This window comes from Brachyhypopomus gauderio, unplaced genomic scaffold, assembly GCF_052324685.1.
Source record: "Brachyhypopomus gauderio isolate BG-103 unplaced genomic scaffold, BGAUD_0.2 sc71, whole genome shotgun sequence".
NCBI lineage: Eukaryota > Metazoa > Chordata > Actinopteri > Gymnotiformes > Hypopomidae > Brachyhypopomus > Brachyhypopomus gauderio.
This window is the reverse complement of record NW_027506892.1, coordinates 755,102-767,777: the sequence shown is the minus strand read 5'-3', so window position 1 is coordinate 767,777 and position 12,676 is coordinate 755,102. Positions and strand designations below refer to the sequence as shown.

General features: G+C 48.9%; 1 protein-coding gene across 2 annotated transcripts in view; it reads right to left on the bottom strand.

Moving 5' to 3' along the window:
• ksr2 (kinase suppressor of ras 2) overlaps nucleotides 1–12,676 on the bottom strand; it is a 94,618-nt gene that overhangs the window by 44,223 nt on the left and 37,719 nt on the right. For both annotated transcript variants that reach the window (XM_076989867.1, XM_076989866.1), the window contains exons 4-5: nucleotides 7,502–7,537; nucleotides 6,525–7,056 (exon numbers count right to left, since the gene is read on the bottom strand). In XM_076989867.1, the coding sequence (XP_076845982.1) occupies nucleotides 6,525–7,056; nucleotides 7,502–7,537 (568 nt within the window). The remainder of the gene's footprint in view (nucleotides 1–6,524; nucleotides 7,057–7,501; nucleotides 7,538–12,676) is intronic.

Here is a 12,676-nt window from a genome sequence, read left to right as displayed (position 1 = left end):
ATGACCAGTAACGTCAATGGCATTGTAACGACAGGAAAAATCATTAATTATTTTATCCCGTTACAGACAAAATGACGCTGTTACCAATAACGGCGTTATTCGCAACACTGGATGTTACCCATATTTCTTTAGACCAGCGTTTTTCAAAGTGTGGGGCGCGCATGGATGTTTAAAATGTCTGCGGAACAGTGTGAACCAGGGCTAGATTTGGCCCTTTAATGAATTTGTACCCCCCCCCCCCAGATTACAGATTACGTTCGCCGCCAGAGTTGTATAATCCAGGTTCAAAAAGTAAAAGTCCTCACCAGGATTTTGCTCAGGCTTCCTGGATTGTGTTGATTCCACTAATTTTACCTGGATTGCACTAATTAGAAAATCTAGCAAGCTTGAGCAAAATCCTGGTGAGGACTTTTACTTTCTGAACCTGGAGTATACAACTCTATTCGCCGCCGCCACACCCCCCCCCCCCCAACAAATTACGTTCGCCACCAACCCCCCCCTCCCCGCCACCCTCGTCAATAAATCACGATCGTCCTGATTGGTATTTTATTACCATTTTGTTTGGGTAATATGGGACAGGTGGGGCATGGAATTTCCCCTTCTTCTGAGGTGAGGAATGATAGAAAAAGTTTGAAAACCACTGATTTAGACCAAAGGGAAGGGTGGGTCCCTGTAAACCACATTTTAACTGGTTTTGTGATTAATGTCCTCATAAGACTTAAAAACCAGTATATGTGTGTGTGTGTGTGTGTGTGTGTGTGTGTGTGTGTGTGTGCATTTGTGTAGACACCTTTAACTTATACTCACACACACACTCACACACACACACACACATACACACACACACACACACACACACACACACACACACACACACACACACACACACACACACTCTGGGCAGGAGTCAGGCTTCATTAGGCAAAGCCCAGCTCATTACCCAGAAGCCACCACTCCTGTGTCTGGGAGGGGACTGCAGCAGGGGGCGAATTCTGCTTGTTCTCTTAACAAGGATTTATCGGTCTATTAGTGCCCCAACCTCACTGCTAACATATATGCCGTGTGTGTGTGTGTGTGTGTGTGTGTGTGTGTGTGTGTGTGTGTGTGTGTGTAAACATGAGAATTATTTATTTGGTTATTGAGAATAAAGTAAGGGTAAGATTAAGATTATGGTTAGGAATAGTATTAGTCTTGTTTAGGCATGTATATAACACACACAGCTGTACCCGTCCGCGTACGTGTACGTGAGAGAAGTGGGTTGTGCAGCCGTGTGAGGGAGGGGTCGAGGGGGGAGGCCGGGGACCCACCGAGCTACGCCAACACCAGACAGATCCGGGGTGATGCGGGACACGCCGCACTTATAATGCAGCGCGGCCGTCCTGAGGTTTCCCGTGCACGTATCTCATCACGCCACCAGACAGACAGGAATCAGACAGACAGGAATCAGACACCCGGCGGCGAACAACGCGGTGGAAAACCCTCCAGACAGCCGTACGGTTGCTGCCGGCGATGACGTCTCTCCTTCGTCCTGCTCTAGGCCGGCCAGACGCTAATAAATCAATTATGGGATGTAGAGCTGAGCCGCCTGGCGTCTTTTAAACACCCATATAAATTCATCCTCACGTTGCCGGTCCGGGCGGACCAGGTCGGTGGAGGTGCTGTTCATTATAAGTGATGGAGTGGGTAGAAGGCGTCAGATCTCTACGTGCATGTTTGTGTAAGTGTGTGTGTGTTTGTGTGTATGAGTGTGTGTGTGTGTGTGTGTGTTTGTGTGTATGAGTCTCTGGGATTTGTACCTGACACTCTCTAAACTGACTGGTCATTAAGGGAAGCAACAGTATCACTCACGAACACACACATCACTCACGAACACACACATCACTCACGAACACACACATCACTCACGAACACACACATGCCACCACACTGGCGGCCACGTAAGCTCACAGACACACACACACACACACACACACACACACACACACACAGACATGTATGGCGCCTGGCGCCTGTGTCATTTGTAGAGTCCCGGTGGGCCAGTACTGTGTTCTGTCCAGATGACTTCATGAGTTCACATGGTGTCTGCTTCAAAAACAGCTGGTAAAAGCTGGAAATTTATTTCCGACGTTTCTGAACTGGTCGGAAGGCTGGGTCTGCCCTGTCCGTGGTGAGCTCACGACTCAAGGCAACACGTCGAGTGTGTCAGTGAGACCACTGCTGCTGTGGACGCAACACATCCACTTCTGACCATTCTGATAACAAACAGAAAAGGCACGAAAATGAAATATTCTGAGGAATCACAGTGTGATCAGAATGAAAGGCTGGACCCGAAACAAGGCTGTTCCTCTCAAAATGGAAAAACAAGCTATTTTTCATTTTGCTAATGCATAGTTTATCTTGAACCCAAGAACCCGAGCTGCAATGGCAGATCCGGACAGGTTGAGCCGTAATGGCAGACCTGGGGCCTGGAGCCGTAATGGCAGACCTGGGGCCTGGAGCCGTAATGGCAGACCTGGGGCCTGTGGCTTCTGTGGGTTCACGCCGCTCTCCTCTCTGCCCCAGATCCGCACTGCACATGCTCCCCTCCACTGCACATGCTCCCCTCCACGCACTCATTAACAGTCGACTCGAAATGCGGCTGTGATCGAACACCTCATCAAACATAATCGGCTCCCAGTCACGACAGAATAGCAATTATCTCCTCATTTCCTGGAGGGTGGCAAAGATGCAGTGTGAAAGTCACGGAGACTCAACACGGGCGAACGCAGAGAAGAGGTTCCCTCCTAAACCCCCCCGCTAACGCCCCCCCACTAACGCCCCCCTCGACTGCAACCAATGACACGCAACCCTCAGGGAAGGTGTACGATTCCACACAATTCCCAATAACTCACAAATAGTGATGGAGAAAGATGGAGAGACTTATAGGCTGTGGATGTGGACGTGAGCTGAGAGACTGAGGAGCAGCACTTGATTTTGATGGAATCAGGACACTCAGAACATCAGGACACTCAGGACATCAGGACACTCAGTGCTGCAAGCTCCAGCAGAATGGCGTGGGCTTACACACACACACACACACACATACACACTCACACACACACTTACACACACACTCACACACACACACACACACACACACACACACACACGCTGGCCGGCAGCTTGACTTTACTCCGAAAGTTTTTGGCAGTAAAGAAAAATACTTATATACTTATTAAAAGTAGGCGAGATGAGAGATGACAGACAGAAAGATGAAGAGAATGAGAGAGAGTGATGGAGGGAGGAAGAGAGAGAGAGAGAGAGAGAGAGAGAGGAAGGGAGCATAAGAAAAGAGGAGCCAGCAGATCTAATCAATCCTAACTGGAGACCTTCTACACTGAGGCGAATGCAAATGTCACAATTCAAGTAATCCGCGATAGAATTGCTCGCAGTGAAAAGGCAAGACAGGGTGATTCATGCCTCTCCACCCCTGTACACCTCCCACTCTCCTCCACCTCCTCCATCTGAGCCTCTCTCCACCTCCCTGTTTGAGGTGTCTGGTTTATTAGCAAACATCAGATTCAATAAGGGAGTACTTAACATTTGTCACAAATGTGGTGTGGTGAGGAATAACCCCCTCCCCCCATACACACACACATACACACACACACACAAACACACACACACACACACACATACACACACACACACACACACACACACACACACACACACACACACACACACACACGCGCATGCACACGCCCTTTTGTAACACTCTTCACACGAGTCTCATCAAGCAGCATTTGCAGAGATGCTCCACGCAGCCTCGTAACCACGCAGCCTCGTAACCACGCAGACTCGTAACCACGCAGCCTCGTAACCACGCAGCCTCGTAACCACGCAGCCTCGTAACCACGCAGCCTCGTAACCATGTAGCCTCGTAACCACGCAGCCTCGTAACCACGCAGCCTCGTAACCAGGCCGTCAGCCTCCTCATCAACGCTTTTGCCGTGGAGATGAAGCCTTGGGAGCCGGTGGCCTTTCTACTGTATGCACACGCATGTTGATGCTCATTAGCATGGCAAACGAGCCTCGTTAATTACCTCCGGAGCACAGAGTGGCTCTCGGTTTGAAAAGGCCAGTGAGTGACAGAGTTCTATTAGTATCAGTCCACTCCACTTTCAAAAGGGTAAGAGGCCGTGAGAGGAGGAGGAGCACGATGGTGAGGAAGAGGCGAGAGAGAAGATAGATGTTAACATTCCTAATATGACACGTAAGGGACGCACATCAGTCTCAGGTTGATTGTCATCAGTATTAACTGGCTGCGCTGACCATTTTTACATCAGAGACGAACGCACGTTTGTGCACCAGCATATATAGAAACACGGCCCGATGTTTGCTAGACAAACACAAGAAAGTGCAGGCAGACCCCAACTGGGACCCTGATTCAGTGGAAATGAAAATCTAAAAGATCCATTATGTCCTGTTTCCCTCCCTGTCTGCCTCAGAACCCGTGAAAGGCAATACAGCAGCTGTCAAGCACTCCATCAGTCAGAAGCTTGCTCAAAAAACATTGCTGTTCACACACACACACACACACACACACACACACACACACACACACACACACACACTCCACTGCCACCACCACTGATAACATGCAGTGTGGAGAAAGAGGGGATCTGGCAACAGGAGAGAATGATTCCCTAGTACAACACGACACCGTGAATGAGAAAGGGAGGAAATAGGAGTCGTTTTGGAGAGAAAGGGAGGGGTGAGCAGTGGGGGGGGGTATCTCCTCTACCTGAGATACACACAGAACTGCTCTCCTCATAACACACACCCTAGCAAAAGATATTCCCTCTCCTTGGCCATCAGGACCACCTCATTAGATGGTGTATGAGAGAGAGAGAGAGAGAGAGAGAGAGAGAGAGAGAGTGAGAGAGAGAGTGAGAGTGTGTGTGTGTGTGTGTGTGTGTGTGTGTGTGTGTGTGTGTCTACCTGTCTAAAATAACAAAATGACAATGCCCGTTGATTCTCTTCAATACAGAAGTCTGTAATTAGATCATAGAAGTAGAGGTTGTTGAAGGCATCTGATGAACTAAAAGCAGAATACTGATGTAGATCACCATAGAGACTACACATTCCGTACCTGCCGCATCATTCCAGACAAGTCAAACAACGCAGCTGGTCAGCGGAATGCACGGAATGCAGAGGCTTCTGGAATAAAGCCAACAGAACCTCAGTGGCCCAGTGCCACACCCCTCTGCAGCTGTGGGGGATGAATGGGCACATTTCTGGCAACCCCAATCCCATGCACCCAGCTGCAAACAGATAACATGTCAGGAATGAACAGCATAACGTTACATCATCTGAACCGCTTGGTTTTCACTGGATGCCACCATCTCTGTTCTCAACAGGAACCAGACGAGATGGACACTTTAACATTTAGATCTGTTTAAACTTAACAATACAGTTCAAGGGCATCTGGGTTTTTTATTTTTAGTTTCATCCTGTATATGAATTAGAATTAATTCTGGCCAAAAAACACATGCCATGATTTTTACATAAGGGAATTAAAGGAAAGGAAAGGTAAATCTAAAATTAAACTCATCTTTAGCAATTAAAAGGCTGTATGTTTGAAATCCCTGTGTACCAGTGACTGTCTCTGTGAAAACGGTAATGTCTCCCTAGGGCTGTTTGGAGCTGCAGTAAATATATTCTTCTTGACAGACAAGAGCAAGGTCACGGCTGAACCAAGAAATGACCACACAACGCCTCTTCTAAGCCACACGTAACATGTGCTGAGTTCAGAAAGCAAAACTATTTCCAAGAAGTCCAGTCAAACCAGAAGAGCGGTAAACAGTGTAAGAAGTAAGGTTGGAGGTGCGTCTACAAGGAGCTCCACCCTGATTGGGTTTGGCCCGTTGCCAGGATCTGAGCAGAAGCAGAGTGGACCTGTGAGGGGTTCTGCTCTGGATCACAGCGATGACACTGCAAATCAGAGCTCTAATTCCATTTGATGTGCTCCCATGTTGAAAGACTGGACACGGTCACACACTCACACACTCACACACTCACACACTCCTACCCCTCCTGCGCTCGGACACGCCATGCCACACTGCTCCATTAGTGCACACACTCTCAAACACACACACACACACACACACACACACACACACACACACACTCTCTCTCACACACACACACACACATTTTTTAAATCATTACCAGTTTTACATCTTTCCGGTTTTTCATATTACAGAAGAACAACTGCTTTATTGTTAGCTGTGAGCTCATTCCATTCAACAAACATGACAACAGATTATCCTGGTAAACATTTGACTACATCTGACTAAACATCTCCTCAACATCATAACGTCAATTTTACAGAAGATCTTTGCTGCCTGGCGGCACGCACATTATGTACGTACACATACACACCCACAGTGAACTGTTCTATGATCTGCTATTTGACCACACGTTACAACCTTGAGCAGCAGGCACCCGGACAGCACTGATCTGAGGTCAGCGTGACTCACCGGGGCGTCTGGCCGTCGTCTACACGGGTCCCCAGCTGGAACTCGTGGGACTTGCTGCGGTGTAGGGCGGTGAAGCCAGGCAGCAGGTGGATGAGCTTGCGACTGGGTGGGGGTGGCGTGCCGGGGGCCTTCAGCTTGTTCCGTCGGCGGATGGGCGGGGTCCCCGGGGGGGTCATGGTGTTCACCACCAGGGGAGTCCGCGGAGGCGTGTGGGCAAAATGCCTCTGCCTGGGCGACGGGGGGAGGGAGCGGTGGCCGGCATCCAGGCAGGAGGGCGGGTGGCCCGGGTGGGTGTCCACGGCGAGGCGCTCGGCCTGGCCGTGGGGGTGGAGGGTGTAGAAGGGCGGAGCGAGCGCTTGTGGGCTGTGGCACAGGTGCTGACTGTAGCGTGACTGCAGTTTGGGGCTCTGGGACAGCTGCAGGCGGACCCACTGGCCGGGTTCTGGAGGCCCCACTGGACTGTTCTCCTTACCGGACTCAGACATCGGCCACTGGATGGACCAGTCCGGTTTGGTCTGGTTACAGCTGGTTCCTGCATAAGGAAGGGGGGGGTGGTTAGAGTGCTTCACAAGGGTAGTGAGAACATAAGTGTCATAAATGCAAAATTGGGCAGACCAATGAACAAGCAAGCAATGAACTGAGAAGAGAAGAGAAGAAAAGAGGAGAGGAGAGGAGAGAAGGAGAAGGAGAAGAAAAGAGAAGAGAAGAGAAGGAGCAGAGAAGAGAAGGAGAACTGAATCTGATACCATGAATCACATGGGGGAGTCAACAGTGGAGAGAAGTCAGACAGCATCTATCAGCGAAAGAGAGACAGACGTGAAGAAGGAAACAACATGAAATGTGCTTGTGAAACCACTGGACTCCACTGGTGCTGGATACGAAGCTGATGGTGACACTGGTGCAGGAGATGTTCATTATGCAAATGCAAACGATGGAGATGCAGAGAGACTTTGGACAGTAGAAGAGATTCACTTCACCTCCGCTGCTGTGCAACTTGTCATCCTCAAGTTGTTCTTGGAAAGAAAACAAAAAATGAATATTCATTAGTTTGACAAAAGGTGACTTCAAACTTCCTGACCTTAGTATTCAGGGGAGAAGGGACGGTCATATTAATTCTAAAACTAACATAAATGTCTTCACTAACATGTGGTGTATAATCATTTTTCCACTGCACTTCTTTGCAAATACAACCATATTTGGTATTTGGACTTTTCAGTCCTCCCGCTGTGTGTAGGCAGGCAGTGGCGGTGACGGACGTGTTCTCTCCGTCTCCGGAGTGTATCTGCACTTTCGAGACGCTCCCTTTCTCGAGCTCGGAATGTGAGGCAGCGCAGTGCTGAGGCAGTTCTGCCTCGTCTTCATCCTCACTCCCAGCACCCTGTGCACTCTCATCCTCACTCCCAGCACCCTGTACACTCTCACCCTCACTCCCAGCACCCTGTACACTCTCATCCTCACTCCCAGCACCCTGTACACTCTCATCCTCACTCCCAGCATCCTGTACACTCGCATCCTCACTCCCAGCACCCTGTACACTCTCACCCTCACTCCCAGCACCCTGTACACTCTCACACTCACTCCCAGAACCCTGTACACTCTCACACTCACTCCCAGCAACCTGTACACTCTCACACTCACTCCCAGCAACCTGTACACTCTCATCCTCACTCCCAGCACCCTGTACACTCTCATCCTCACTCCCAGCATCCTGTACACTCTCATCCTCACTCCCAGCATCCTGTACACTCTCACCCTCACTCCCAGCACCCTCTACACTCTCATACTCACTCCCAGCATCCTGTACACTCTCATCCTCACTCCCAGCATCCTGTACACTCTCATCCTCACTCCCAGCACCCTGTACACTCTCATCCTCACTCCCAGCATCCTGTACACTCTCATCCTCACTCCCAGCACCCTGTACACTACTGCTGAACTTGTTCTATTAGCGAGCACCTTTTGTTCCAGCTGGTAAGCTCTCCCTCTCCCTCTGCTTCTGTGTGTGTGTGTGTGTGTGTGTGTGTGTGTGTGTGTGTGTGTGTGTGTGTGTGTGTGTGTGTGTGTGTGTGTGTGTGTGTGTGTGTGTGTGTGTGTGTTCTCCGTTAATATTAAACCCTCCATAAAGGCGGGAAGACGAAGGAAAGCAGCAGAGCTGACGCATCAAAAGGTCGGAGGTCGTGTGGCATTTCCTTGCTCTCAGGCGCTTTATTTCCCCCCACGCCTTGGAATGAACCAAGTCCTAGGCGAGGGGGGGGGGGGGGGGGTCCTGTTTTTTTTGCGCAAAGAAGCTGACAGTTTGATGGAACAGTGGGATCACCATAAGATAACAATCACCATAAGATGACAATAAGATAAGACCCCATACAGCTATATAACCATTTAAACTTATACAGTTATGCAACACTAGTCCAGGCTCATTACATTAGTGTATTGTACACTTCCCTTTATTGGGGGTAAGTGGGTATGACCTTTCTGTCAGTATAAAGCTATTTCAACACTTCCTGCACATACATTTATCAAATGTTTCACAATAACTCAAATCATGGTGGAAGCTTCACTGGATGAGAATGTTACCCTACAGCCCTTGAGAACAGCTTCCTAGCCCACATTCAGTGGAGTTTCTCCTTTAAGAGGAGGTTTAACCACATACTGAACTCAAAACAAATCACCAATGACATCCTGAAGTCTTTCTCTGATAGTTTACATTTACATTTATGGCATTTGGCAGACGCCCTTATCCAGAGCGACTTACACTTTTATCTCATTTTTTATACAAGTGAGCAATTGAGGGTTAAGGGCCTTGCTCAGGGGCACCTCAGTCATGGCCTCAGGTCTGGGAATCGAACCCGGAACTCTCTGGTCACAAGACCAGTTCCCTAACCACCAGGCCATGACTGATAGTTACACTATGGATACACACCTGGCAACTAGTTTGCTAAACGAGACATATTTAAATAAAATTTTAAATCATGACACACACCTCTTGCTTGTGTATGTAACTAATTAATAAAATAAATCATAAAACCTTATTTTTACACACAGTTGCAACATTCATAGGCTCTCCTGTCCAGAGTGACTGATGTTCATCAGTACAGCAGTGTGTGGGCTCACTGGGAATCAAACCCCAAACCCATCAGCTCCCTGCAACCCCAACCAAGAGAACAACAAAGATGAAAAAGCAGAAACAACTCACAATTCATTGGCACTCAGCGACAACACTGAACATTATTCTATAGCAGTAGTATAGTGGAAGTATAGCAGTAGTATAGTTGAAGTATAGCAGTAGTATAGTGGGAGGATATATGTTTGGTTGTCTGAGCTTAGAGTACAGTCATTATGCTCTCAGGTGTGCTTTGCCAGTGATCTCCAGAGAACAGCTGAACCTTGGTGCAGATTTCACTCTTGAACCATAGTGCCTCGTGGAGGGTGACCCAGCCATGGACATAATGCTCCTGTGGGCATGGCATGGTAGGCTAGCAGGCCCTTATGGTGCCAAATGCCACTTCCTGTGAGATGCCCAAATGGGTATTTGTAATTACTGAGTAGAACACAAACAAACTACTCTGAATCCAGAACTTAGACTGAATGTACCTCTAGTTTTGCTGGGCTGTAAATAGGGGCAAAAAACCACCATTAGTCCTTGTTCACTCAACTTGGGGTGCTGGAGTGAGATCTGCCTCCTCTAACACACTCTAGAACGGTCCTGGAGATCTGCCTGCTCTACCACACTCTAGAACAGTTCTGGAGATATGCTGCTCTAGCACACTCTAGAACAGTCCTGGAGATTTGCCTGCTCTAGCGCACTCTAGAACAGTTCTGGAGATATGCTGCTCTAGCACACTCTAGAACAGTCCTGGAGATTTGCCTGCTCTACCACACTCTAGAACAGTCCTAGAGATCTGCCTGCTCTAGCACACTTTAGAACAGTCCTGGAGAGCTGCTGCTTTAGCACAAACAGTCCTGGAGACTCTGCCTGCTCTACCACACTCTAGAACATTTCTGGAGATCTGCCTGCTCTACCACACTCTAGAACAGTCCTGGAGATATGCTGCTCTACCACACTCTAGAACAGTCCTTTAGACTCTGCCTGCTCTACCACACTCTAGAACAGTCCTGGAGATATGCTGCTCTACCACACTCTAGAACAGTTCTGGAGACTCTGCCTGCTCTACAACACTCTAGAACAGTCCTGGAGATCTGCCTGCTCTACCACACTCTAGAACAGTCCTGGAGATTTGCTGCTCTAGCACACTCTAGAACAGTTCTGGAGAGCTGCTGCTTTAGCACAAACAGTCCTGGAGATCTGCCTGCTCTAGCACACTCTAGAACAGTCCTGGAGATTTGCCTGCTCTAGCACACTCTAGAACAGTCCTGGAGATTTGCCTGCTCTAGCACACTCTAGAACAGTCCTGGAGATTTGCCTGCTCTAGCACACTCTAGAACAGTCCTGGAGATTTACCTGCTCTAGCACACTCTAGAACAGTCCTGGAGATATGCCTGCTCTAGCAGACTCTAGAACAGTCCTGGAGATTTGCCTGCTCTAGCACACTCTAGAACATTTCTGGAGATTTGCCTGCTCTAGCACACTCTAGAACAGTCCTGGAGATATGCTGCTCTAGCACACTCTAGAACAGTCCTGGAGATCTGCTGCTCTACCACACTCTAGAACAGTCCTGGAGATTGGCCTGCTCTACCACACTCTAGAACAGTTCTGGAGATCTGCCTGCTCTAGCACACTCTAGAACAGTCCTGGAGACTCTGCCTGCTCTACCACACTCTAGAACAGTTCTGGAGATCTGCCTGTTCTACCACACTCTAGAACAGTTCTGGAGATCTGCCTGCTCTACCACACTCTAGAACAGTTCTGGAGATCTGCCTGCTCTACCACACTCTAGAACAGTCCTGGAGATATGCTGCTCTACCACACTCTAGAACAGTCCTGGAGATCTGCCTGCTCTACCACACTCTAGAACAGTCCTGGAGATATGCTGCTCTACCACACTCTGGAACAGTTCTGGAGATCTGCCTGCTCTACCACACTCTAGAACAGTTCTGGAGATTTGCTGCTCTAGCACACTCTAGAACAGTTCTGGAGAGCTGCTGCTTTAGCACAAACAGTCCTGGAGATCTGCCTGCTCTACCACACTCTAGAACAGTCCTGGAGATATGCTGCTCTACCACACTCTGGAACAGTTCTGGAGATCTGCCTGCTCTACCACACTCTAGAACAGTTCTGGAGATTTGCTGCTCTAGCACACTCTAGAACAGTTCTGGAGAGCTGCTGCTTTAGCACAAACAGTCCTGGAGATATGCTGCTCTAGCACACTCTAGAACAGTCCTGGAGATTTGCCTGCTCTAGCGCACTCTAGAACAGTTCTGGAGACTCTGCCTGCTCTACCACACTCTAGAACAGTCCTGGAGATTTGCCTGCTCTAGCACACTCTAGAACAGTCCTGGAGATTTGCCTGCTCTAGCACACTCTAGAACAGTCCTGGAGATCTGCCTGCTCTAGCACACTCTAGAACAGTCCTGGAGATTTGCCTGCTCTAGCACACTCTAGAACATTTCTGGAGATTTGCCTGCTCTAGCACACTCTAGAACAGTCCTGGAGATATGCTGCTCTAGCACACTCTAGAACAGTCCTGGAGATCTGCTGCTCTACCACACTCTAGAACAGTCCTGGAGATTGGCCTGCTCTACCACACTCTAGAACAGTCCTGGAGATTGGCCTGCTCTACCACACTCTAGAACAGTTCTGGAGATCTGCCTGCTCTAGCACACTCTAGAACAGTTCTGGAGATCTGCCTGCTCTACCACACTCTAGAACAGTCCTGGAGACTCTGCCTGCTCTACCACACTCTAGAACAGTTCTGGAGATCTGCCTGCTCTACCACACTCTAGAACAGTTCTGGAGATCTGCCTGCTCTACCACACTCTAGAACAGTTCTGGAGATCTGCCTGCTCTACCACACTCTAGAATAGTCCTGGAGATATGCTGCTCTACCACACTCTAGAACAGTCCTGGAGATCTGCCTGCTCTACCACACTCTAGAACAGTCCTGGAGATATGCTGCTCTACCACACTCTAGAACAGTTCTGGAGATCTGCCTGCTCTACCACACTCTAGAACAGTTCTGGAGATTTGCTGCTCT